General features: G+C 53.5%; 1 protein-coding gene across 1 annotated transcript; it reads left to right on the top strand.

Moving 5' to 3' along the window:
• The first annotated feature begins 468 nt into the window (after positions 1-468).
• Positions 469-27941, top strand: LAMTOR1 (late endosomal/lysosomal adaptor, MAPK and MTOR activator 1). Its single transcript, XM_082247223.1, has 5 exons — positions 469-597; positions 12901-13049; positions 19119-19196; positions 27142-27268; positions 27802-27941. Exons 1-5 carry the CDS (start codon positions 556-558, stop codon positions 27892-27894), a joined length of 489 nt encoding a protein of 162 aa, XP_082103349.1. The 5' UTR covers positions 469-555; the 3' UTR covers positions 27895-27941.

The following is a 27941-nucleotide window of genomic DNA, read 5'->3' on the forward strand; positions in this document are numbered from 1 at the left end:
TGACATCACTGAGCTCCACCCTGACATCACCGAGCTCCACCCTGATTGAGCTCCACCCTGACATCACTGAGCTCCACCCTCACATCACCGAGCTCCACTCTGACATCACCGAGCTCCACCCTGACATCACCGAGCTCCACCCTGACATCACCGAGCTCCACCCTGACATCACTGAGCTCCACCCTGACATCACTGAGGTCCAATCTGACATCACCTCAGCTCCTAACTGAACACGGGCCCGCCCACTCCCTCTCCCACCTTTAAAAACTCTTCAATATGTCACACCTACTTTAACAATGGGTCCCGCCTACAAAAGTACTGAACGCTCGCTGCAAGTTTGCCCCGCCCTTATCTGTATAAAGTCCCGCCTATCCTTTGAATAGCCAGCCATCTTTCCCCGCCCATACTCAATGAAAACACAGCCCCGCCCTTCTCCGTTCCCATGACAACCCGTCTCGTGACTCTCCACGGAACCGGAAAAGGAAGTTTAGCGGAGTTCGCCACTTCCGGCGGGTCATGTGAGGGAGCCGAGAGTGAGGGCTCTCCGGGGAGGACATGGGCTGCTGCTACAGCGGCGAGACCGACACCGGAAAGGGGGTGAGACACGGAGAGACCTTACTATGGGGGAGGGGAGAGACGGAGAGTCATTACTGTGGGGGGAGGGGAGAGAGACACGGAGAGTTCTCACAGACAGTCCTCACTTCATTATTTGGGGGGAGGGGGGGACACAGACAGTCCTCACTTCACTATTGGGGGAGGGGGGACACAGACAGTCCTCTCTTCACTATTGGGGGAGGGGAGACACAGACAGTCCTCTCTTCACTATTGGGGGAGGGGGGACACAGACAGTCCTCACTTCACTATTGGGGGGAGGGGGGGACACAGACAGTCCTCTCTTCACTATTGGGGGGAGGGGGGACACAGACAGTCCTCACTTCACTATTGGGGGAGGGGGGGGGCACAGACAGTCCTCACTTCACTATTGGGGGGAGGGGGGGACACAGACAGTCCTCACTTCACTATTGGGGGAGGGGGGGACACAGACAGTCCTCACTTCACTATTGGGGGGAGGGGGGGGGCACAGACAGTCCTCACTTCACTATTGGGGGAGGGGGGGACACAGACAGTCCTCACTTCACTATTGGGGGGAGGGGGGGGCACAGACAGTCCTCACTTCACTATTGGGGGAGGGGGGACACAGACAGTCCTCACTTCACTATTGGGGGAGGGGGGGGCACAGACAGTCCTCACTTCACTATTGGGGGGAGGGGGGGACACAGACAGTCCTCTCTTCACTATTGGGGGGAGGGGGGACACAGACAGTCCTCACTTCACTATTGGGGGGAGGGGGGGACACAGACAGTCCTCACTTCACTATTGGGGGAGGGGGGGACACAGACAGTCCTCACTTCACTATTGGGGGGAGGGGGGGGGCACAGACAGTCCTCACTTCACTATTGGGGGGAGGGGGGGACACAGACAGTCCTCTCTTCACTATTGGGGGGAGGGGGGACACAGACAGTCCTCACTTCACTATTGGGGGAGGGGGGGGGCACAGACAGTCCTCACTTCACTATTGGGGGGAGGGGGGGACACAGACAGTCCTCACTTCACTATTGGGGGGAGGGGGGGGGCACAGACAGTCCTCACTTCACTATTGGGGGAGGGGGGACACAGACAGTCCTCACTTCACTATTGGGGGAGGGGGGGGCACAGACAGTCCTCACTTCACTATTGGGGGGAGGGGGGGACACAGACAGTCCTCTCTTCACTATTGGGGGGAGGGGGGGACACAGACAGTCCTCACTTCACTATTGGGGGGAGGGGGGGGGCACAGACAGTCCTCACTTCACTATTGGGGGAGGGGGGACACAGACAGTCCTCACTTCACTATTGGGGGAGGGGGGGGCACAGACAGTCCTCACTTCACTATTGGGGGGAGGGGGGGACACAGACAGTCCTCACTTCACTATTGGGGGGAGGGGGGACACAGACAGTCCTCTCTTCACTATTGGGGGGAGGGGGGACACAGACAGTCCTCACTTCACTATTGGGGGGAGGGGGGGACACAGACAGTCCTCACTTCACTATTGGGGGAGGGGGGGACACAGACAGTCCTCACTTCACTATTGGGGGAGGGGGGACACAGACAGTCCTCTCTTCACTATTGGGGGAGGGGGGACACAGACAGTCCTCTCTTCACTATTGGGGGGAGGGGGGACACAGACAGTCCTCACTTCACTATTGGGGGGAGGGGGGGACACAGACAGTCCTCACTTCACTATTGGGGGAGGGGGGGACACAGACAGTCCTCACTTCACTATTGGGGGAGGGGGGACACAGACAGTCCTCTCTTCACTATTGGGGGAGGGGGGACACAGACAGTCCTCACTTCACTATTGGGGGGAGGGGGGGGGCACAGACAGTCCTCACTTCACTATTGGGGGGAGGGGGGGACACAGACAGTCCTCTCTTCACTATTGGGGGGAGGGGGGGACACAGACAGTCCTCACTTCACTATTGGGGGAGGGGGGGGGCACAGACAGTCCTCACTTCACTATTGGGGGGAGGGGGGGACACAGACAGTCCTCTCTTCACTATTGGGGGGAGGGGGGACACAGACAGTCCTCACTTCACTATTGGGGGGAGGGGGGGGGCACAGACAGTCCTCACTTCACTATTGGGGGGAGGGGGGGACACAGACAGTCCTCTCTTCACTATTGGGGGGAGGGGGGACACAGACAGTCCTCACTTCACTATTGGGGGAGGGGGGGGCACAGACAGTCCTCACTTCACTATTGGGGGGAGGGGGGGACACAGACAGTCCTCTCTTCACTATTGGGGGGAGGGGGGACACAGACAGTCCTCACTTCACTATTGGGGGGAGGGGGGGACACAGACAGTCCTCTCTTCACTATTGGGGGGAGGGGGGGGCACAGACAGTCCTCACTTCACTATTGGGGGGAGGGGGGACACAGACAGTCCTCTCTTCACTATTGGGGGGAGGGGGGACACAGACAGTCCTCTCTTCACTATTGGGGGGAGGGGGGACACAGACAGTCCTCACTTCACTATTGGGGGGAGGGGGGGACACAGACAGTCCTCACTTCACTATTGGGGGGGGACACAGACAGTCCTCACTTCACTATTGGGGGGAGGGGGGACACAGACAGTCCTCTCTTCACTATTGGGGGGAGGGGGGACACAGACAGTCCTCACTTCACTATTGGGGGGAGGGGGGACACAGACAGTCCTCACTTCACTATTGGGGGGAGGGGGGGACACAGACAGTCCTCACTTCACTATTGGGGGGGGACACAGACAGTCCTCACTTCACTATTGGGGGGAGGGGGGACACAGACAGTCCTCACTTCACTATTGGGGGGAGGGGGGACACAGACAGTCCTCACTTCACTATTGGGGGGAGGGGGGGACACAGACAGTCCTCTCTTCACTATTGGGGGGAGGGGGGGGACACAGACAGTCCTCTCTTCACTATTGGGGGGAGGGGGGGACACAGACAGTCCTCACTTCACTATTGGGGGGAGGGGGGACACAGACAGTCCTCACTTCACTATTGGGGGGAGGGGGGGACACAGATAGTCCTCACTTCACTATTGGGGGGAGGGGGGACACAGACAGTCCTCACTTCACTATTGGGGGGAGGGGGGGACACAGACAGTCCTCTCTTCACTATTGGGGGGAGGGGGGACACAGACAGTCCTCACTTCACTATTGGGGGGAGGGGGGACACAGACAGTCCTCACTTCACTATTGGGGGGAGGGGGGACACAGACAGTCCTCACTTCACTATTGGGGGGAGGGGGGGACACAGACAGTCCTCTCTTCACTATTGGGGGGAGGGGGGACACAGACAGTCCTCACTTCACTATTGGGGGAGGGGGGGGGGCACAGACAGTCCTCACTTCACTATTGGGGGAGGGGGGGCACAGACAGTCCTCACTTCACTATTGGGGGAGGGGGGACACAGACAGTCCTCACTTCACTATTGGGGGGAGGGGGGGGGGGCACAGACAGTCCTCACTTCACTATTGGGGGGAGGGGGGGACACAGACAGTCCTCTCTTCACTATTGGGGGGAGGGGGGACACAGACAGTCCTCACTTCACTATTGGGGGGAGGGGGGGACACAGACAGTCCTCTCTTCACTATTGGGGGGAGGGGGGGGGGCACAGACAGTCCTCACTTCACTATTGGGGGGAGGGGGGGACACAGACAGTCCTCTCTTCACTATTGGGGGGAGGGGGGACACAGACAGTCCTCACTTCACTATTGGGGGGAGGGGGGACACAGACAGTCCTCTCTTCACTATTGGGGGGAGGGGGGACACAGATAGTCCTCACTTCACTATTGGGGGGAGGGGGGACACAGACAGTCCTCACTTCACTATTGGGGGGAGGGGGGGACACAGACAGTCCTCTCTTCACTATTGGGGGGAGGGGGGACACAGACAGTCCTCACTTCACTATTGGGGGGAGGGGGGACACAGACAGTCCTCACTTCACTATTGGGGGGAGGGGGGGACACAGACAGTCCTCTCCACTATTGGGGGGAGGGGGGGACACAGACAGTCCTCTCTTCACTATTGGGGGGAGGGGGGGACACAGACAGTCCTCACTTCACTATTGGGGGGAGGGGGGGACACAGACAGTCCTCACTTCACTATTGGGGGGAGGGGGGGACACAGACAGTCCTCACTTCACTATTGGGGGGGAGGGGGGGACACAGACAGTCCTCACTTCACTATTGGGGGGAGGGGGGGACACAGACAGTCCTCACTTCACTATTGGGGGGAGGGGGGACACAGACAGTCCTCACTTCACTATTGGGGGGAGGGGGGGGGACACAGATAGTCCTCACTTCACTATTGGGGGGAGGGGGGACACAGACAGTCCTCTCTTCACTATTGGGGGGGGGGACACAGACAGTCCTCACTTCACTATGGGGGGAGGGGGGGGACACAGACAGTCCTCACTTCACTATGGGGGGAGGGGGGGGGACACAGACAGTCCTCACTTCACTATTGGGGGGAGGGGGGGACACAGACAGTCCTCACTTCACTATTTGGGGGGAGGGGGGGACACAGACAGTCCTCACTTCACTATTGGGGGGAGGGGGGGACACAGACAGTCCTCACTTCACTATTGGGGGGGGGCACAGACAGTCCTCACTTCACTATTGGGGGGGGACACAGACAGTCCTCACTTCACTATTGGGGGGAGGGGGGGGCACAGACAGTCCTCTCTTCACTATTGGGGGGGGGCACAGACAGTCCTCACTTCACTATTGGGGGGAGGGGGGACACAGACAGTCCTCTCTTCACTATTGGGGGGAGGGGGGGACACAGACAGTCCTCACTTCACTATTGGGGGGAGGGGGGGACACAGACAGTCCTCACTTCACTATTGGGGGGGGGACACAGACAGTCCTCACTTCACTATGGGGGGAGGGGGGGGACACAGACAGTCCTCACTTCACTATTGGGGGGAGGGGGGGACACAGACAGTCCTCTCCACTATTGGGGGGAGGGGGGGACACAGACAGTCCTCTCTTCACTATTGGGGGGAGGGGGGGACACAGACAGTCCTCACTTCACTATTGGGGGGAGGGGGGGACACAGACAGTCCTCACTTCACTATTGGGGGGAGGGGGGGACACAGACAGTCCTCACTTCACTATTGGGGGGGAGGGGGGGACACAGACAGTCCTCACTTCACTATTGGGGGGAGGGGGGGACACAGACAGTCCTCACTTCACTATTGGGGGGAGGGGGGACACAGACAGTCCTCACTTCACTATTGGGGGGAGGGGGGGGGACACAGATAGTCCTCACTTCACTATTGGGGGGAGGGGGGACACAGACAGTCCTTCACTATGGGGGGAGGGGGGGGACACAGACAGTCCTCACTTCACTATGGGGGGAGGGGGGGGACACAGACAGTCCTCACTTCACTATTGGGGGGAGGGGGGGACACAGACAGTCCTCACTTCACTATTTGGGGGGAGGGGGGGACACAGACAGTCCTCACTTCACTATTGGGGGGAGGGGGGGACACAGACAGTCCTCACTTCACTATTGGGGGGGGGCACAGACAGTCCTCACTTCACTATTGGGGGGGGACACAGACAGTCCTCACTTCACTATTGGGGGGAGGGGGGGGCACAGACAGTCCTCTCTTCACTATTGGGGGGGGGCACAGACAGTCCTCACTTCACTATTGGGGGGAGGGGGGACACAGACAGTCCTCTCTTCACTATTGGGGGGAGGGGGGGACACAGACAGTCCTCACTTCACTATTGGGGGGAGGGGGGGACACAGACAGTCCTCACTTCACTATTGGGGGGGGGACACAGACAGTCCTCACTTCACTATGGGGGGAGGGGGGGGACACAGACAGTCCTCACTTCACTATGGGGGGAGGGGGGGGACACAGACAGTCCTCACTTCACTATTGGGGGGAGGGGGGGACACAGACAGTCCTCACTTCACTATTTGGGGGGAGGGGGGGGGGCACAGACAGTCCTCACTTCACTATTGGGGGGAGGGGGGGACACAGACAGTCCTCACTTCACTATTGGGGGGGGACACAGACAGTCCTCACTTCACTATTGGGGGGAGGGGGGGACACAGACAGTCCTCTCTTCACTATTGGGGGGAGGGGGGACACAGACAGTCCTCTCTTCACTATGGGGGGAGGGGGGGACACAGACAGTCCTCTCTTCACTATTGGGGGGAGGGGGGGCACAGACAGTCCTCTCTTCACTATTGGGGGGGGGGCACAGACAGTCCTCTCTTCACTATTGGGGGGAGGGGGGGACACAGACAGTCCTCACTTCACTATTGGGGGGAGGGGGGGACACAGACAGTCCTCACTTCACTATTGGGGGGGGACACAGACAGTCCTCACTTCACTATTGGGGGGAGGGGGGGACACAGACAGTCCTCACTTCACTATTGGGGGGAGGGGGGGGCACAGACAGTCCTCTCTTCACTATTGGGGGGAGGGGGGACACAGACAGTCCTCTCTTCACTATTGGGGGGGGGGCACAGACAGTCCTCACTTCACTATTGGGGGGGGGGACACAGGCAGTCCTCACTTCACTATTGGGGGGACACAGACAGTCCTCACTTCACTATTGGGGGGAGGGGGGGACACAGACAGTCCTCACTTCACTATTGGGGGGAGGGGGGGACACAGACAGTCCTCACTTCACTATTGGGGGGGGACACAGACAGTCCTCACTTCACTATTGGGGGGAGGGGGGGACACAGACAGTCCTCACTTCACTATTGGGGGGGGACACAGACAGTCCTCACTTCACTATTGGGGGGAGGGGGGGACACAGACAGTCCTCTCTTCACTATTGGGGGGGGGACACAGACAGTCCTCACTTCACTATTGGGGGGAGAGGGGGGGGACACAGACAGTCCTCACTTCACTATTGGGGGGGGGGAACACAGACAGTCCTCACTTCACTATTGGGGGGAGGGGGGACACAGACAGTCCTCTCTTCACTATTAGGGGGGGGAACACAGACAGTCCTCACTTCACTATTGGGGGGAGAGGGGGGGGGACACAGACAGTCCTCACTTCACTATTGGGGGGGGGGGGACACAGACAGTCCTCACTTCACTATTGGGGGGAGGGGGGGACACAGACAGTCCTCACTTCACTATTTGGGGGGCAGGGGGGGACACAGACAGTCCTCACTTCACTATTGGGGGGAGGGGGGGGCACAGACAGTCCTCTCTTCACTATTGGGGGGAGGGGGGGGCACAGACAGTCCTCTCTTCACTATTGGGGGGAGGGGGGGGCACAGACAGTCCTCACTTCACTATTGGGGGGAGGGGGGGGGGGCACAGACAGTCCTCTCTTCACTATTGGGGGGAGGGGGGGGGCACAGACAGTCCTCACTTCACTATTGGGGGGAGGGGGGGGGCACAGACAGTCCTCACTTCACTATTGGGGGGAGGGGGGGCACAGACAGTCCTCTCTTCACTATTGGGGGGAGGGGGGGGGCACAGACAGTCCTCACTTCACTATTGGGGGGAGGGGGGGCACAGACAGTCCTCACTTCACTATTGGGGGAGGGGGGACACAGACAGTCCTCACTTCACTATTGGGGGGAGGGGGGGGCACAGACAGTCCTCACTTCACTATTGGGGGAGGGGGGGGCACAGACAGTCCTCACTTCACTATTGGGGGGAGGGGGGACACAGACAGTCCTCCACTATTGGGGGGAGGGGGGGACACAGACAGTCCTCACTTCACTATTGGGGGGAGGGGGGGACACAGACAGTCCTCACTTCACTATTGGGGGGAGGGGGGGACACAGACAGTCCTCACTTCACTATTGGGGGGGGACACAGACAGTCCTCACTTCACTATTGGGGGGAGGGGGGACACAGACAGTCCTCACTTCACTATTGGGGGGAGGGGGGGACACAGACAGTCCTCTCTTCACTATTGGGGGGAGGGGGGACACAGACAGTCCTCACTTCACTATTGGGGGGAGGGGGGACACAGACAGTCCTCACTTCACTATTGGGGGAGGGGGGGGACACAGACAGTCCTCACTTCACTATTGGGGGGAGGGGGGGACACAGACAGTCCTCACTTCACTATTGGGGGGAGGGGGGGACACAGACAGTCCTCACTTCACTATTGGGGGGAGGGGGGGACACAGACAGTCCTCACTTCACTATTGGGGGGAGGGGGGACACAGACAGTCCTCACTTCACTATTGGGGGGAGGGGGGGGACACAGATAGTCCTCACTTCACTATTGGGGGGAGGGGGGACACAGACAGTCCTCTCTTCACTATTGGGGGGGGGACACAGACAGTCCTCACTTCACTATGGGGGGAGGGGGGGGACAGAGACAGTCCTCACTTCACTATGGGGGGAGGGGGGGGACACAGACAGTCCTCACTTCACTATTGGGGGGAGGGGGGGACACAGACAGTCCTCACTTCACTATTTGGGGGGAGGGGGGAGGGGGGGGGCACAGACAGTCCTCACTTCACTATTGGGGGGAGGGGGGGACACAGACAGTCCTCACTTCACTATTGGGGGGGGGGCACAGACAGTCCTCACTTCACTATTGGGGGGAGGGGGGGGACACAGACAGTCCTCTCTTCACTATTGGGGGGGGGCACAGACAGTCCTCACTTCACTATTGGGGGGAGGGGGGACACAGACAGTCCTCTCTTCACTATTGGGGGGAGGGGGGGACACAGACAGTCCTCACTTCACTATTGGGGGGAGGGGGGGACACAGACAGTCCTCACTTCACTATTGGGGGGGGGGCACAGACAGTCCTCACTTCACTATGGGGGGAGGGGGGGACACAGACAGTCCTCACTTCACTATGGGGGGAGGGGGGGGACACAGACAGTCCTCACTTCACTATTGGGGGGAGGGGGGGACACAGACAGTCCTCACTTCACTATTTGGGGGGAGGGGGGGGCACAGACAGTCCTCACTTCACTATTGGGGGGAGGGGGGGACACAGACAGTCCTCACTTCACTATTGGGGGGGGGACACAGACAGTCCTCACTTCACTATTGGGGGGAGGGGGGGACACAGACAGTCCTCACTTCATTATTTGGGGGGAGGGGGGGACACAGACAGTCCTCACTTCACTATTGGGGGAGGGGGGACACAGACAGTGCTCTCTTCACTATTGGGGGGAGGGGGGACACAGACAGTCCTCTCTTCACTATGGGGGGAGGGGGGGACACAGTCCTCTCTTCACTATTGGGGGAGGGGGGACACAGACAGTCCTCACTTCACTATGGGGGGAGGGGGGGACACAGACAGTCCTCTCTTCACTATTGGGGGGAGGGGGGGCACAGACAGTCCTCTCTTCACTATTGGGGGGGGGGCACAGACAGTCCTCTCTTCACTATTGGGGGGAGGGGGGGACACAGACAGTCCTCACTTCACTATTGGGGGGAGGGGGGGACACAGACAGTCCTCACTTCACTATTGGGGGGGGACACAGACAGTCCTCACTTCACTATTGGGGGGAGGGGGGGACACAGACAGTCCTCACTTCACTATTGGGGGGAGGGGGGGGCACAGACAGTCCTCTCTTCACTATTGGGGGGAGGGGGGGGGACACAGACAGTCCTCACTTCACTATTGGGGGGGGCACAGACAGTCCTCACTTCACTATTGGGGGGGGGACACAGGCAGTCCTCACTTCACTATTGGGGGGACACAGACAGTCCTCACTTCACTATTGGGGGGACACAGACAGTCCTCACTTCACTATTGGGGGGACACAGACAGTCCTCACTTCGCTATTGGGGGGAGGGGGGGACACAGACAGTCCTCACTTCACTATTGGGGGGGGGCACACACAGTCCTCACTTCACTATTGGGGGGAGGGGGGGACACAGACAGTCCTCACTTCACTATTGGGGGGAGGGGGGGACACAGACAGTCCTCACTTCACTATTGGGGGGAGGGGGGGACACAGACAGTCCTCACTTCACTATTGGGGGGAGGGGGGGACACAGACAGTCCTCACTTCACTATTGGGGGGGGACACAGACAGTCCTCACTTCACTATTGGGGGGAGGGGGGGACACAGACAGTCCTCACTTCACTATTGGGGGGAGGGGGGGGACACAGACAGTCCTCTCTTCACTATTGGGGGGGGGAACACAGACAGTCCTCACTTCACTATTGGGGGGAGAGGGGGGGGGACACAGACAGTCCTCACTTCACTATTGGGGGGGGGAACACAGACAGTCCTCACTTCACTATTGGGGGGAGGGGGGACACAGACAGTCCTCTCTTCACTATTGGGGGGGGGGACACAGACAGTCCTCACTTCACTATTGGGGGGGGGGGGAACACAGACAGTCCTCACTTCACTATTGGGGGGAGGGGGGGACACAGACAGTCCTCACTTCACTATTTGGGGGGCAGGGGGGGACACAGACAGTCCTCACTTCACTATTGGGGGGAGGGGGGGACACAGACAGTCCTCACTTCACTATTGGGGGGGAGGGGGGGACACAGACAGTCCTCACTTCACTATTGGGGGGGAGTGGGGGACACAGACAGTCCTCACTTCACTATTGGGGGGAGGGGGGGGCACAGACAGTCCTCTCTTCACTATTGGGGGGAGGGGGGGGCACAGACAGTCCTCTCTTCACTATTGGGGGGAGGGGGGGGCACAGACAGTCCTCACTTCACTATTGGGGGGAGGGGGGGGCACAGACAGTCCTCACTTCACTATTGGGGGGAGGGGGGGGCACAGACAGTCCTCTCTTCACTATTGGGGGGAGGGGGGGGCACAGACAGTCCTCACTTCACTATTGGGGGGAGGGGGGCACAGACAGTCCTCACTTCACTATGGGGGGAGGGGGGGGACACAGACAGTCCTCTCTTCACTATTGGGGGGGACACAGACAGTCCTCACTTCACTATTGGGGGGAGGGGGGGGACACAGGCAGTCCTCACTTCACTATTGGGGGGAGGGGGGGGACACAGACAGTCCTCACTTCACTATTGGGGGGAGGGGGGACACAGACAGTCCTCTCTTCACTATTGGGGGGAGGGGGGGGAGAGACACAGACAGTCCTCACTTCACTATGGGGGGAGGGGAAGGGACACAGATCAAGTGTTACATTGGATGAGGGATTGGGGGTTACATTGTATGGGACGAGGGATCGGTTGGTTACATTGTTTTGGATGAGGGATCGGGGGTTGCATTGTTTTGGATGAGGGATCGGGGGTTACATTGTTTCGGATGAGGGATCGGGGGTTGCATTGTTTCGGATGAGGGATCGGGGGTTGCATTGTTTCGGATGAGGGATCGGGGGTTGCATTGTTTCGGATGAGGGATTGGGGGTTGCATTGTTTCGGATGAGGGATTGGGGGTTACATTGTTTCGGATGAGGGATTGCGGGTTACATTGTTTCAGATGAGGGATCGGTTGGTTACATTGTTTTGGATGAGGGATCGGGGGTTACATTGTTTTGGATGAGGGATCGGGGGTTACATTGTTTTGGATGAGGGATCGGGGGTTACATTGTTTTGGATGAGGGATCGGGGGTTACATTGATTTGGATGAGGGATCGGGGGTTACATTGTATGGGATGAGGGATCGGGGGTTATATTGTATGGGATGAGGGCTTGAGGGTTACATTGTTTTGGATGAGGGATCGGAGGTTACATTGTTTTGGATGAGGGATTGGAGGTTACATTGTATGGGATGAGGGATTGGGGGTTACATTGTATGGGATGAGGGATCGGGGGTTACATTGTATGGGATGAGGGATTGGGGGTTGCATTGTTTTGGATGAGGGATCGGGGGTTACATTGTTTTGGATGAGGGATCGGGGGTTACATTGTATGGGATGAGGGATTGGGGGTTACATTGTTTTGGATGAGGGATCGGAGGTTACATTGTTTTGGATGAGGGATCGGGGGTTACATTGTATGGGATGAGGGATCGGAGGTTACATTGTATGGGATGAGGGATCGGGGGTTACATTGTTTTGGATGAGGGATCGGTGGTTACATTGTTTTGGATGAGGGATCGGGGGTTACATTGTTTTGGATGAGGGATCGGGGGTTACATTGTATGGGATGAGAGATTGGGGGTTACATTGTTTTGGATGAGGGATTGGGGGTTACATTGTTTTGGATGAGGGATCGGAGGTTACATTGTTTTGGATGAGGGATTGGGGGTTACATTGTTTTGGATGAGGGATTGGGGGTTACATTGTTTTGGATGAGGGATTGGGGGTTACATTGTTTTGGATGAGGGATCGGGGGTTACATTGTATGGGATGAGGGATCGGAGGGTTACATTGTTTCGGATGAAGTGACGTTCCGGTGTTTTCTCCCTCTGACAGGAGCAGGGTGAAAGGGAACATCTGCTGCCCTCCAATCAGACGCTTCCTAACAGGACGCCCAATGGATCCGAACCGAACTCCACCAATAACCCGGCGGCCCGGACGGATGAGCAGGCGCTGCTCTCCCGGATCCTGGCCAGGACGGCTCAGTGAGTATAGATAGAGGGGATCCTTGGGGGCGGAGTGCCTGGGTCTCCAGATAGCCACTCCCCCCTGTGTAAAGTATACACCCCCATCTGCCCCCTCAGTGCAGTAAGTGCGGCTTCACACTGATTGGCTGTGGCTTGGCTGCAGGGCAGGTTACCCTCACTTCCCATAGACTTCTATTAGATCTCAGCATGCAGGACTTTAATGCATTTTCATAAAACGCAAAAACGCTTCCTGATCTGATAGAAATCTATGAGAAGTGTGGGAAACTGCATGAAATTTGTGGGTACGCTGCAGCCAAGCCACTGTAGATCACTGTAAAACCACCCAAAGTGTCAGAACTCATCCATTCTGATGTCACTGCATTAGTCTCCTCCTAGTGGGGCTCAGTGATTGGTGGCCCAAGTGCTGTCACATAATCCCCCCCCCTCCCCCACACTAGAAGGTGTAATGAGTAAACCTTGCAGTGGTGATAATCCTCTTCTTTCCTTGGGCAGCTCATCCAGTGGCTTTACTCCTCTCTACAGCAGCACCTGGGCCAATCACTGAGCACCAGCACTGTCACATGACAAGAAGGGGAGTGGCTTTACTCCTCTCTACAGCAGCACCTGGGCCAATCACTGAGCACCAGCACTGTCACATGAGAAGGGGAGTGGCTTTACTCCTCTCTACAGCAGCACCTGGGCCAATTACTGAGCACCAGCACTGTCACATGACAAGAAGGGGAGTGGCTTTACTTCTCTCTACAGCAGCACGTGGGCCAATCACTGAGCACCAGCACTGTCACACGAGAAGGGGAGTGGCTTTACTCCTCTCTACAGCAGCACCTGGGCCAATCACTGAGCACCAGCACTGTCACATGAGAAGGGGAGTGGCTTTACTCCTCTCTACAGCAGCACCTGGGCCAATCACTGAGCACCAGCACTGTCACAATGACAAGAAGGGGAGTGGCTCTACAGCAGCACCTGGGCCAATTAGCACTGTCACATGACAAGAAGGGGAGTGGCTTTACGCCTCTCTACAGCAGCACTGTCACATGAGAAGGGGAGTGGCTTTACTCCTCTCTACAGCAGCACCTGGGCCAATCACAGAGCACCAGCACTGTCACATGAGAAGGGGAGTGGCTTTACTCCTCTCTACAGCAGCATGTGGGCCAATCACTGAGCACCAGCACTGTCACATGAGAAGGGGAGTGGCTTTACTCCTCTCTACAGCAGCACCTGGGCCAATCACTGAGCACCAGCACTGTCACATGAGAAGGGGAGTGGCTTTACTCCTCTCTACAGCAGCACCTGGGCCAATCACTGAGCACCAGCACCGTCACATGAGAAGGGGAGTGGCTCCCATGCTCCTCCATACCCCAATACATTTTATATCCAGTTTTTTTTTTTTTTTTTTTGCTAGGAAACTATTTGGAACTCCCAAACATTAAATATATATATTTTTTTTTTTTAATTTTTTTTATCACACCGTATTTGCGCAGCGGTTTTATGAACGCAACTTTTTTTTGGAAAACCATGCCTTATTTTTTTTCCCACAAACAGAGCTTTCTTTTGGTGGTATTTGATCACCTGTGCGATTTTTTTTTTTTTTACTTTTTGCGCTATAAACAAAAAAAGAGCGACAATTTTGCAAAAATAACAATATTTTTCACGTTTTTTAATATGAAATTCCCCCAAAAAAAATGTAAAAATCTAAATTTTTTATTTTTGGCCAATTTGTTTTCTGCTACATATGTTTGTTAAAAAAAATCGCAAAAAGCGTATTTTGATTGGTTTTCGCAACAGTTATCGAGTTTACTAACAAAGGGAAAGATTTTTGGTGTTTTTTTTTTTTTTAACGCGTAATGGTGGCGATTTGCAATTTTTTTTTTTTTTTGCGGGACTGCGACGTTGTGGCGGACAGATCGGACCATTGACATTTTTGAGGTTACCAGTGACATTACTGCAGTAATCAGTGCTATAAAGATGCACTGTTACTGTAAAAATGACACTGGCAGGGAAGAGGTTAATTTTATTGGGGAAGGAGGGGTTAAGTGTGTCCCTAGGGGCGTGCTTCTAACTGTGATTGGCTGTGGCTACTGGTGTAGGAAGAGAGATCAACGGTCCTACATAGTAGAACCGTATGATCACCATTCCTGCACAGGGGAGAATGACAGGCGGCTTGTTTATATTAGCCACCTGCCTTTCTCCCTTCACGGAGGACGATCGCGAGTGACCGGCGGACATCGCGTCTGCCGGTCACACGCACGGACTTCCCAGGGAACGAGCCGGGGCGCGCACTCGCCCGCGATTGGCTCACAAGCCAGTGCCTGGCCGGGGCTGACCGCCGCAGTATATGTACTTGCGGCGGTCGGCAACCGGTTAAAGGGGGATTGAAAAAAACAAAAAAACTTACACAAGTCCAAGTAAAATGAGCATACAATCAACGTGTACTGGAATGATGGCAGATAACATGGCGCTGACGCGTTTCGTCATATATGACTACTTCTGAGTAAATGGATACCTAACATGTCATGCATCAAAATTGCGCACACTCGTGGAATGGTAACAAACTACGGTGTTTTAAAAATCCCCATATGCAACACTTAAACCACTTGCCGACCGCTCACTGAGCTGGTACTGCGGCAAAGTGGCTCGTTATCGTCCAGTGACGTAGACCTACGTCGCTGGACTCCTCCCCTTGTGGGCGGTGCATGCATGCTGCCGGAGGCTCACTCCCGCTGTATTCAGTCACAGCGGGAGTCGGGCCAGGGGAGGAGAGGCGGTGATCACTGCCGCTCTTCCCCGATCGTCGGGGATCGAGTGAGGAAATCCGCCTGCTTGTGTAAACAAAGTGGGCGGAACTCCTCTGTGACAGATTACAGGATTCAGCATAGCTGAACCTGCGATCTGTGCCTGTGTCACACAATCCCCTCCCCCCACAAGGACCAGGCATATATTTAACCCCTTGATCACCAATACAGTTAACCCCTTCCCTGCCAGTGTAATTTTTACAGTAACAGTGCATATGTATAGCACTGATTACTGCAGTAATGTCACTGGTAACCCCAAAAGTGTCAAAATTGTCAGTCAAGGGTCCGATCTGTCCGCCGCAATGTCGCAGTCCCGCAAAAAAAATCGCAGATTGCCGCCATTACTCGTTAAAGAAAAAAAACAATAAAAATGACAGAAATTTCCCGTATTTAGTAAACACAATAACTTTTGCACAAACCAATCAAAATACGCTTATTGCGATGTTTTTTTTTTTTTTGTTTTGTTTTTACCAAAAATATGTAGCAGAAAACAAATTGGCCTAAAATGTAAAATTTTATTTTTACATTTTTTTTCGGGGGGGGGGGGGGGGGGATTTCATATAAAAAAAATGTGAAAAATATTTTTATTTTTTCAAAATCGTCGCTCTTTTTTTATTAATATCGCAAAAAAGAAAAAATCGCACAGGTGATCAAATACCACCAAAAGAAAGCTCTGTTTGTGGGGGAAAAAAGGACGTCAATTTCGTTTGAGTACGGCGTTGCACGACCGCGCAATTGTCCGTTAGGGTAACGCAGTGCCGAATCGCTAAATATAGCCTGGTCAGGAATGGGGTAAAATCTTCCGGTCTTATAGTGGTTAAAAATACGCTCATTGAGAATTTTTTTGTCAAAGACATGGAGCTAAATACATTTTGGCCTAAATATCTGACAAAAATTGAATATATTGGATATTTTTTAACTCTCAAAGTAGAAAAATATTGTTGTTATTTCAAAATGTTCGCATTTTTTTATTAACATCGCAAAAAGTAAAAATCGCACAGGTGATCAAATACCACCAAAAGAAAGCTCTGTTTGTGGGGAAAAAAAGACGTAAATTTAGTTTGGGTACAGCGTTGCATGACCGCGCAATTGTCAGTTAAAGTCGCACAGTGCCGAATCGCAACAAGTGGCCTGGACGTAAAGCAGCAAAATCCTCCGGTGGTAAAGTGGTTAATAATTTCTACAGGTTACCAGATTAGAGTTACAGAGGAGGTCTAGGTCTAGAATTATTGCTCTCGCTCTAACGATTGCAGCGATACCTCACATGTCTGAATACCATTTACATATGTGGGCGCAACTTGCGTATTCATTCGCTTCTGCATGCGAGCTAACAAGGACGGGGCGCTTACATTTTTATTTTATTTTTCCTATTTTAATTTTTATTTTTACATTGCTTTTAACTACTTTAAGACCGGAGGATTTTCCTGCTTTACGTCCAGGCCACTTTTATCAACTTGGCACTGCGCGACTTTAACTGACAATTGCGCGGTCGTGCAACGCCGTACCCAAACTAAATTTACGTTCTTTCTTTTCCCACAAACAGAGCTTTCTTTTGGTGATATTTGATCACCTCTGCGATTTTCATTTTTTGTGATTATTAATAAAAGAGCGAAAATTTTGCAAAAAATTTATATTTTCTACTTTGACAGTTAAAAAATATCCAATAAATTCAATTTTTGTCATATATTTAGGCCAAAATGTATTTAGCTACATGTCTTTGACAAAAATATTCTCAATGAGCGTATTTCTATACCGGAAGATTTTACCCCCTTCCTGACCAGGCCATATTTTGTGATTCGGCACTGCGTTACTTTAACCACTTCAGCCCCGGAGGATTTGGCTGCTCAAAGACCAGGGCCTATTTTGCGATTCGGCACTGCGTGACTTTAACGGACAATTGCGCGGTCGTGCGACGCTGTACCCAAACTAAATTGACGTCCTTCTTTCGCTCAAATAGAGCTTTCTTTTGGTGGTATTTGCTGTGCGATTTTTTTTTTTTTTTTTTTTTTTTTTTTTTTTTTTTTTTTGTTATAAACAAAAAAGAGCGACAATTTTGAAAAAATAACTATTTTTTATATGAAATTCTCTAAAAAAAAATGTAAAAAAATCAAAATTTTTTTGCCAATTTTGTTTTCTGCTACATATTTTTGGTAAAAAAAAAAATCGCAATAAGTGTATTTTGATTGGTTTGCGCAAAAGTTATCGCGTTTACGAACTACGGGGAACATTTGTCATTTTTATAATTTTTTTTTATTTTTAACTAGTAATGGCGGCGATCTGCGACTTTTTTTTTTTTCCCGGGACTGCAACATTGCGGCGGACAGATCGGACCCTTGACTGACATTTTTGACACTTTTGGGGGTACCAGTGACATTACTGCAGTAATCAGTGCTATACATATGCACTGTCACTGTAAAAATGACACTGGCAGGGAAGGGGTTAACTGTATTGGAGAGGGAGGGGTTAAGTGTGTCCTAGGGGCGTGATTCTAACTGTATAGACTGGCTATTGGTGTAAAAACAAAGATCAACGGTCCTACATAGTAGAACCGTCTGATCTTCATTTTTACACCAGGGAGAATGACGGGCGGCTTGTTTACATAAGCCGCTCCGCCTTTCTCCCTTCACCGGAGCAATCGTAGTGTGACCGGCAGACATCGGGTCCGCCGGTCACACGCACTGACTTGTCAGTGAACGAGCCGCGGCGGGCGCGTGCCCGCCCGCAATTGGCTCTCAAGTCAGTGACAGGCGAGTGACATATATATACATCACTCTGCCTGGCCGGGGCTGACCGCCGCAGTATATAGTCGTGCGGCGGTCGGCAACCGGTTAAGGCCGTTGGGATTGGGAGGAAGTGACTTATGACATCGCTCCGGTCCTCCGAGGCCATAGAGTGGAGTGGGGGCCAGCTTGCCTTTACTAGACTTCCTGCCTAAGAGGGGAGCAGACCGGATCGTTTTCCCCGCTACCGACGGGTTCCAAGTCTTTTCTAGTAAAAAATACAGATTTTTAACTTGTAAGCAACAAACGTCAGAAAAAGGCTTAGGCATGAAGGGGTTAAACTTGTAAACAAAAAGTGCCAGAAAAAGCCTGATCAGGAAGTGGTTAATCCAGATTGTAACCCTGCAAAATCTAAAAAGGGGGGGGGTGGGGGGCTCTGTAGGTAGACAAAGCTGCTGGAATTGGTATTTCCGATGATAAAAATGTAAAATTTTGACTTTTTATGAATTGTCTCTTTTCTCCTGTGACATAAATCTGTGTGTTCTGTATCTGCACAGGAACATCATCGATGTATCTGCTGTAGAGTCCCAGGGGATGGAGCAGCATGAATGTATGGACAGAGCCAGGCAGTACAGGTGAGCCGTGTCCCTATGGGAGTCATGACGGGCCGATGGGAACCATAAATCTATTCCTCATTATGTCTGGTGTCATGTCCTTTACAGCAGTGCTTTCCAACCTTTTTATCGCCGCGGACCGGTCAACGTTTCATAATTTTTCCGTGGCCCGCTGAGTGTGGGGGGGGGGCGTCAATGCAGAGTGCCCACAGCGTGCCCCCCAGTCAATGCAGAGTGCCCACAGCGTGCCCCCCAGTCAATGCAGAGTGCCCACAGCGTGCCCCCCAGTCAATGCAGAGTGCCCACAGCGTGCCCCCCAGTCAATGCAGAGTGCCCACAGCGTGCCCCCCAGTCAATGCAGAGTGCCCACAGCGTGCCCCCCAGTCAATGCAGAGTGCCCACAGCGTGCCCCCCAGTCAATGCAGAGTGCCCACAGCGTGCCCCCCAGTCAATGCAGAGTGCCCACAGCGTGCCCCCCAGTCAATGCAGAGTGCCCACAGCGTGCCCCCCAGTCAATGCAGAGTGCCCACAGCGTGCCCCCCAGTCAATGCAGAGTGCCCACAGCGTGCCCCTGATTTGCAGCGGCGGCTTCTCCTCTGTCTCCCCGCGTCTCCTCGAGTCTTCCCTCTTCCTCCTCTTCCTTGGCCAATGGCATGGGTTCGCCTTTCGGCTAATCAGGAAACGCGTCTCGGACCTGCTTCCTGATTGGCCAGGAGGAGGATCCGTGTGACAATAGCGAATATTCATTTGCTGTTGTCACACAAATGGGTGGGCTCAGGGCGCACTGCTCTGTGCCCCGGGTCCACCCTTTTCTGAAAAAAATTTTTTTTTTTCTAAAATGGAAATGTTCTTTGGGCGCACCGGTACCGTTTGATCCAAGGACCGTTACCGGTCTGCGGCCCGGGGGTTGGGGAACACTGCTTTACAGTACATATTCCTATCGCACACCTTCCTGGTTTCAAGGCATGTTGTATACTGGGTGCTGAAGCGATCACCACCTGGCCACTGTATCAGTTACAAGTAGATATAATTCGCACACCAAGGATCTTGCAAAAGCAGTCCAAAAACACAGCTGATTTGCTCAGAACGACTGTATACACTGATGACCAATACTGAAAAACAGGTTTTGGGTTTACATGTGCTTTAATTTGGGTCATGGATACAAAAGTTAGAAAATGTAAATACCAACAAGCAATAGCTTTTTTTTCATTCCTCTTTCGTTCATTGACGGACACAGCTCCATATCTTCTTTGACCCTTGGGTTATGCTGCTCTCCATAGGAGTAGTACTAGGTGGAAACAACTTTACTATTCCCCTAGGGCAGTCCTAGGGGGTATACTTCCCACTTTCTGCCATAGGACTTCAGTTTTTTTTCTGCCTAGTCAGGAGTAAGGACCTGGTTCCCTGCTGGGATCTCTGGTCCTGACATATTTTTTCCCCTTTTTAAATTGAATTTTTTTCTTCCTTTTTGTAGTTTTCACAGGAACAGAAAATAATAAACTGCTGGACTGGGTAACGCACTGGATATCCTAGATCCTTAGTATTCCTAGTCTGGCCAGCGAGTGCGACCCAACTATTTGCTCCAGGCTTGGTTGGCCATGACATAGCCCCACTGGATGGCGGCTGGCTGGCGAGTGAAGCACCTCGCGATGACACATGGCCCTGGATGCGATAATGGTCACTGCCACAGTCGCAGCGTAACTTTTGGCTTGCAGCACCCCCATTCAAAGATGGCGAGGTGGACTGTCAGGAGTTGTGCCCAATGGGTTTCCCAGGTGTGGTGAGTAGTGTCCCCCCCCCCCCCCCCTCTTCTCTGGGGTAATACTGGGGTGGACGCGATCCCCCTTCCTGGGGTTGGTAGGCCTATTTTGTGCCCACCCTTCCCTCATGGTCCCCCCCCCCTCACTAGCGGGGTTCCCCTGTACTGGTTGCCCTCACCTACCCCCCCCTTTAGTCCCGCTCGGGGTGCATGGGCTGTTGGAGGTGTGGGGTGTCATGTTGATGGGCTGGACGGAGGCGGGGGAGCGCTGCCGGTGACTCATTTTTGAAGCTCCTGTGGCGAATGGCTGTGCAGGTGGTCCCTTTTGTAGACCCCCCCCCACCCCAGTGGACTACAAGCACTTGTAGTGGTCCTGGGTGGCGCGTGGCACCGCCATTTTGTTGTGAATGGCTGTATACAGCCATGTTTTGTATAGTCCAGCGCCCATGTTTTTGGAGTTTCCCATTGAAGTCAATGCGGCGGCCATTTTCTTGTAGCCTATGGAGCGGTGATGTGGCAATTGGCCTCTAGTGGCAGTGACTGCCCTTCCTCTTCCTTTTCTGATCGCAGCATGGCAAGCAGCTTGGCGCTCTGTGTCCAGCTCTGAATAGGTGGTGGGGAGTCCCTGCGGGTATACAGCTCCTTTTTCTGCTATAGCAGCGCCTCTGGTGAGCTGGGTCTTACAGTCCCACAGTAGTAGCGGTGTGAGGGTTTTAAAAAAAAAAAAAAAAACTTTTTTTTTTTTTTTTTTTTCTTGCATATTAAGGGCGGCCTCCGATTTAACCATGGAATCCCTGGAGCAGGTATCTCCACCTGGCCCACTCTCAGAAGCTGTGGGACCCTCTGGGTCTCAGTCTGCCCTGGCAGCTATGGTGGTGGTCCTACAGTCACTTGTATCAAAGGTTGATATGGCTTTTCAAAAGCGGCCTAGCAAGAAGTGCCCACCACCCTCACCTGTATTCTCTGCCTCCTCAGAGTCTGAGGTGGATTTGGCTGCCACGGGCGCGAGTCAACCCACTGGGTCTGCCTCCACGCACCCTGAGTGCTCGGACGCAGTGCGGCCGCGCATGAAAAGGGTATGAGTGCTGTGCTTCCACAGGTTGCCAAGAGCAAAGAACCTCGTTGTCCTTTCTTCTCAGCTCACAAACAGCCCTTTTGTCCCGCGGGCTCGCAAGACAAGGCACAAAAGCTCACCCGTAACTTTGCGGGAGGTTCCAAGAGACCCTGGGCTGTAAAGTCAAAAGTGGGTTCCACTGGTCCCGCAAACAAGTCCTCCTCTGCCTGAAGGGGTGCCCGTACCGATATCTAGGGTGGGGGGATGTCTTCGCCTTTTTCCATACCCGTGGACCTTGCTTAATCAAGACAAATGGGTCCACGAGTTGATTTGGTCCGGTTACAAGATCGAGTTTCGGTCCTTGCCTCCAGCAAGGTTCTTTCCTTCCAACTTGTGCCTGTCCCTGCATCGGCTGCAGGGCCTTTATGGGACGGTGAAGGATCTGCTGTCACAGGGAGTAATTGTCCCGGTTCCAGAGCTGGAACCTTTTCAGGGATTTTATTCAAATCTGTTTACTGTTCCCAGGAAGGAAGGCAAGGTCCGTCCAATCTTGGATATCAAGGCCCCAAATTGCTTTGTGCGGGTTCAGAAATTTCAAAGGGAGTCCATTCCGCAAGGTGGGGGCATCCCTTCATCAAGGGGGTTTTCTGGTCTCTCTCGATATCAAGGATGCCTACCTTCATATCCCAATAGATGTAATGCATCAGCGTTTTCTTTGTTTTGCCGTGGGAGAGGAACATTATCAATTTGTGGCGATTTGGTATCGCCTCAGCTCCTCGGGTGTTCAAAAGTGTTGGCCTTGCTCAGGCAGAGGGGGATCGCGGTACTGGGGTACCTGGACGATCTCCTTTAATGAGAAGAGTCTGTCTTTAAAAGCCGATCTGGACATCACTGTGCGAACTCTGCAAAAGTCGGCTGGACGCTGATTTCTCAGAAATCGGCTCTGACTCCATCCAACAAGCTGGACTACCTGGATCTGACTTTGGATTCAGTCTCAGCCAGGGTGTTTCTCCCGGAGGCAAAACTGCTAAAGTTTCAGCATGCGATTCGGCTCCTGTTGTCCAACTGTTGGTCGTCTCTCTGGGTGTGCATGCAAGTGCTGGGCCTGATGGTCTCCACCTTAGGGGCGGTTCCGTTTGCTCAGTTACATACCAGGCCTCTGCAAAAGGAGATCCTTGCCAAATGGGACAAGAATCCTCCTAACTCTCGACAATCTGATTCTGTTGAGCCGGGGTGCGACGGGATCGTTGCTTTGATGGCTCTGTTCCCCGGTGCTTCGACAAGGGAGATCCTTTCTCCCCCTGTACTGGACAGTGGTTACCATGGATGCCAGCCTGTCTGGGTGGGGAGGTGTCTTGAGCACAGATTCGGCACAAGGGGTTTGGACTCAGGAGGAGTCCAGTCTTCCGATCAATATCCTGGATATTCGGGCGATCAGGCTATGCCTTTCCTAGTGGACGGATCGTCTGCAGGGATGTCCGGTAATGATTCAGTCGGGCAATGCCACGGCTGTGGCATATGTCAATCATCAAGGGGGCACAAAAAGTGCCCTGGCGGCCAGAGAAGTTGCCGGCATTTTAAGATGGGCATAACTCTCTGCTGTGCACGTTCCAGGAGTGGAAAATTGGCAGACGGACACCTTAGTCGGCAGGCCCCGAGTCCGTGCAAATGGTCTCTTCATCTGGAAGTGTTTCAACAACTATGTCTCAGGTGGCGGGCTCCCGATGTGGACCTGTTGGCCTCTTGTCTCAGGTTAAGGTTTGTGGCAAGATCTCGGGATAGTTTGGCTGCCAATGCCGCTCTGGTGGCCCCATAGGGTCAGTATCGTCTGATTTATGCTTTTCCTCCACTACAGCTTCTGCTGTGGCTTCTGCACAGAATTGAGGCAGAAGGGATTCCAGTCATTCTGGTGGTTCCAGACTTGCCTCGTCAGTCTTGGTACGCAGGCCTCGTAAGGCTTGGTAGCCCAGGTTCCTCGGAGAATCCTCAGAGAAGATCTTTTGTCTCAAGGGCTGATCTTCCATCCTTCTGCCTTACAGTTGCTGGCTTTAACGGCCTGCCTATTGAAAGCCAGGTACTGAAGGATAGAGGGTTGTCGGATTCAGTGATTCCTACTCTTGTCAAAAGCTAGAAAATCTACTTTTAGGAAGATTTATTTTAGTCTGGAGGGCGTACATTTCTTAGTGTGAGTTTCGGGGGGGGGTTTCTCCCCTGGGGTTCTCCCCATTTCTTTTCAGTGTCCCATCTGCTGTAGTTTCTACAAGGTGTAGATAAACATTTGGCTCTGGGCACTATCAAGGGCCAGATTTCTGCTTTGGCAATTTTTTTCCAACGCCCGTTGGCTACAAATTCTTTGGTTCACACTTTCGTTCAGGGGGGTTCGCCTCTTGGCTCCTCCGGTAAGGTCTCTGGTACCTCCATGGGGGATCTCAATTTTGGTTCTGTCGGTTTTGAAAATCTATATGTGAACTTCCTCTGCTTACTCTGTCACAGAAGGTAGCTTTTTTGGTGGCTATTACTTCTGCACGCAGGGTGTCAGGACTGGCTGCGTTGTCCTGTCGGTCACCTTACCTGGTGGTTCACTGGGACAAAGTGATGCTACGTCCCTGTCGGTCGTTCCTTTCGAAGGTCATCTCGGGTTTCCAATTTAATGAAGACATTGTGTGGCCTTCCTTGTGCCCGAAGCCAAAACATCCTAAATAAATTGCTTTACTTTCCATGGATGTGGTTCGGGCAATCAGGGTGTACCTGGTGGCAACTGAGGTGATTCGGAAATCCAGATTCCTTGTTTGTCCTTAGGGATGGATCTCATAAGGGGCTGCGTCTGCTGCAACCATTTCCACATGGATCAGGCAGACGGTTGCAGGCTTATTCCATTAAGGGTCAGGATCCTCTTTTCCTTGTTAAGGTGCATTCTACGAGGGCGCTCAGTGCCTCCTGGGCCGTCCGTCATGAGGCGTCAGTGGTTCAGGTCTGCAAGGTGGCCACCTTTTCGTCTGTGCATACATTCACCACGTTTTACAAGGTGGATGTTCTAGCATCTGCAGATGCTGCTTTCGGCCGCAAGGTTTTGAAGGCCACGGTTGCATTGGCTCCTCCCTCTTGAGGGTGTACTTTTTTTTTCTTCTGGGTGGTGAGCTCCAGTTGTTCAGGGTTGAGCTCCTGGTTTACCTGGTTGGCCATATTTAGCCCTTTTTGGGAATTATGTGCATTGTTGTGTTTTTCCCACCCCTCATGTTGGGACGTCCCCAGAGTCAAAGATCTGGAGCTGTGTCCCGTCTATGAACGAAAGGGAACTGGATTTTTGTCTTTCTGTAAAATCCTTTTCTCTGAGGTTCATTGACGACACATCACCTATCCCTCTGTTGGGTTATGTATTCTTCTGACACTGCTTGTTATCACCCACCCCTCTGTTGGGTTGGGTTTATGTATTCTTCTGACGCTGCTATAGCAAAAAGTGGGAAGTACCTAGAACGGCCCTAGGGGCTTAGTCAAGATTTGTTTCCGCCTAGTACTGCACCTATGGAGAAGCAGCATAACCCAAAGTCAAAGAACATATGGCGCGGTGTCCGTCAATGAACATCAGAAAAGGATTTTACGGTAAGACAAAAATCCATTTTTTTTTTTTTTTTGTTATATGAATTGCTCACAAACTGTAGTGAGCTTTGCAGTTGCTCTCTCCTGTGGATAGGTGGGAGTGGGAGGTATGTAGGTGGGCTTATAGCAAAGAGGGAGGTGTGGGCCTTATCAGTAATCTAAAGGAGGCGGGGCAGTGGCACAATGAGGTGGTATGGTGTTGGCCTTACTGGTAATCTGAAGGAAGTGGGGTATTGGCACATGAAGGTTTTGTTTGCCTTTTACCAGTAATCTAAAGGAGGCTGGTGTGGGCTTTATCAATAGTCTGACTTAGGAGGTGGGGCAGCGACACAGGAAGGAGGGGCTTAGTATGGGCCTTGCCTGTAGTCTGGAAGTAGCAGTAGGTGGGGCAGTGACACAAAGGAGGGGGCTCAGTGTGGGCCTTGCCTGTAATCTGAAGGAGGGGGGGGGCAGTGACACAGGAAGGAGGGGCTCAGTGTGGACCTTGTCTGTAGTCTGGAGGTAGCAGGAGGTGGGGCAGTGACACAGGAAGGAGGGGCTTAGTGTGGCCCTTGCCTGTAGTCTGAAAGTAGCAGGAGGCTAGGCAGTGACACAGGAACGGGGGGGCTCAGTGTTGGCCTTGCCTGTAATCTGAAGGAGGGGGGGGGCAGTGACACAGGAACGAGGGGACTCAGTGTTGGCCTTGCCTGTAATCTGAAGGAGGGGGGGCAGTGACACAGGAAGGAGTGGGCTCCGTGTCGGCCTTGTCTGTAGTCTGGAGGTGGCAGGAGGTGGGACAGTGACACAAAGGAGGGGGCTCAGTGTGGGCCCTGCCTGTAATCTGAAGGGGGGGGCAGTGACACAGGAAGGAGGGGGCTCAGTGTGGACCTTGTCTGTAGTCTGGAGGTAGCAGGAGGTGCTTAGTGTGGACCTTGCCTGTAGTCTGGAGGTAGCAGGAGGAGGGGGTTCAGTGTGGGCCTTGCTTGTAATCTTGAGGGGGGGGCAGTGACACAGGAAGGAGGGGTCTCACTGTTGGCCTTGCCTGTAGTCTGGAGGTAGCAGGAGGTGGGGCAGTGACACAGGAAGGAGAGGGGGCTCAGTGTTGGCCTTGTCTGTAAACTGAAGGGGGGGGGGCAGTGACACAGGAAGGAGACGGCTTATTGTGGACCTTGCCTGTAGTCTGGAAGTGGCAGGAAGCGGGGCAGTGACACAGGATGGAGGGGGCTCAGTGTTGGCCTTGCCTGTAGTCTGGAGGTAGCAGGAGGCGGGGCAGCGACAGAGAAAGGGGGGGGCTCAGTGTGGGTCTATCCTGTAATGTGGAGGAGATGGGCCAGCGACACAGGAAGGAGGGGCTTGGTGTGGGCCTTGCCTTAAGCTGGCAGGAGGCGGGGCAGTGGCACATAATCTATAGGCAAATAGTCGGCCCCCACCGCAGAGCAGGGAAAGAAGGATCTTAAGGGTGTTGGCCTCTGGCAGGTATAACAGTTGAGCTGTGAGTGTCCTCTGTGTATTTGTCTATTGATGTATTCAGGTGTCACTGTGCAGTTTAGAAGTCATGCGTTTTTCTGTCTCTGCAGCACACGGCTTGCGAAGATCAGTAGTAGCCTAACGCACTTGAAGGTGGTTCCTCCTCTGCCCTCGCTCACCGCCCAGCCACACCAAATACTCGCCAGTGACCCCGTTCCTTATGCAGATATCCAGCAGGTAAGCAGCCTAGGGGAGTGGGCGGGGCTGGGGACCAGAAATTGTATGATGTCATTACATAGGTGCAGCCCAACCAAGTTTTCTCTGATCACCATTCCAGTCTATGGGAGTCATGACACCGAGCAGTGTACAGTAATTAGGACGTTGAGGGGGGGGGCTCCATCCATCCATCCATCCATCCATCCATCCTTCCTTCCTTCCTGTCTTTTACCTAAACTTCCCTTTTGGAGTCATTGTTCGGGGGGTCGGGGCTGCGTGGGGGGGCCCTCCCGCTCTGGGGGTCGGGGCTGCGTGGGGGGGCCCTCCCGCTCTGGGGGTCGGGGCTGCGGGGGGGAGGGCTTGCGCTTTGACTCATTAACTTCTAGAATTGTAAATTTAACAGAAGTGCTAAGGAGAGCGCCATCTACTGACTTAAAATGAGAATACTGGATATTCCTATGAAAAAAAAAAAAACATTTTTTTTATTCTTTTCCTTTTGTGGTAAATTGGGATTCTCATTTTTATTTTTACTTTTATTATTTTTTTACACACAGGTTTCAAAGATAGCAGCTTATGCCTTCAGTGCACTTTCACAGATCCGTGTGGATGCCAAGGAGGATCTCGTTGTACAGTTTGGGATTCCCTAATTTCCGCACACCTCTCATTCACTTAGCACACAGGCTCTCCCCTCCCC

This window comes from Pelophylax lessonae (genome assembly GCF_965119305.1).
Source record: "Pelophylax lessonae genome assembly, chromosome: 2".
NCBI lineage: Eukaryota > Metazoa > Chordata > Amphibia > Anura > Ranidae > Pelophylax > Pelophylax lessonae.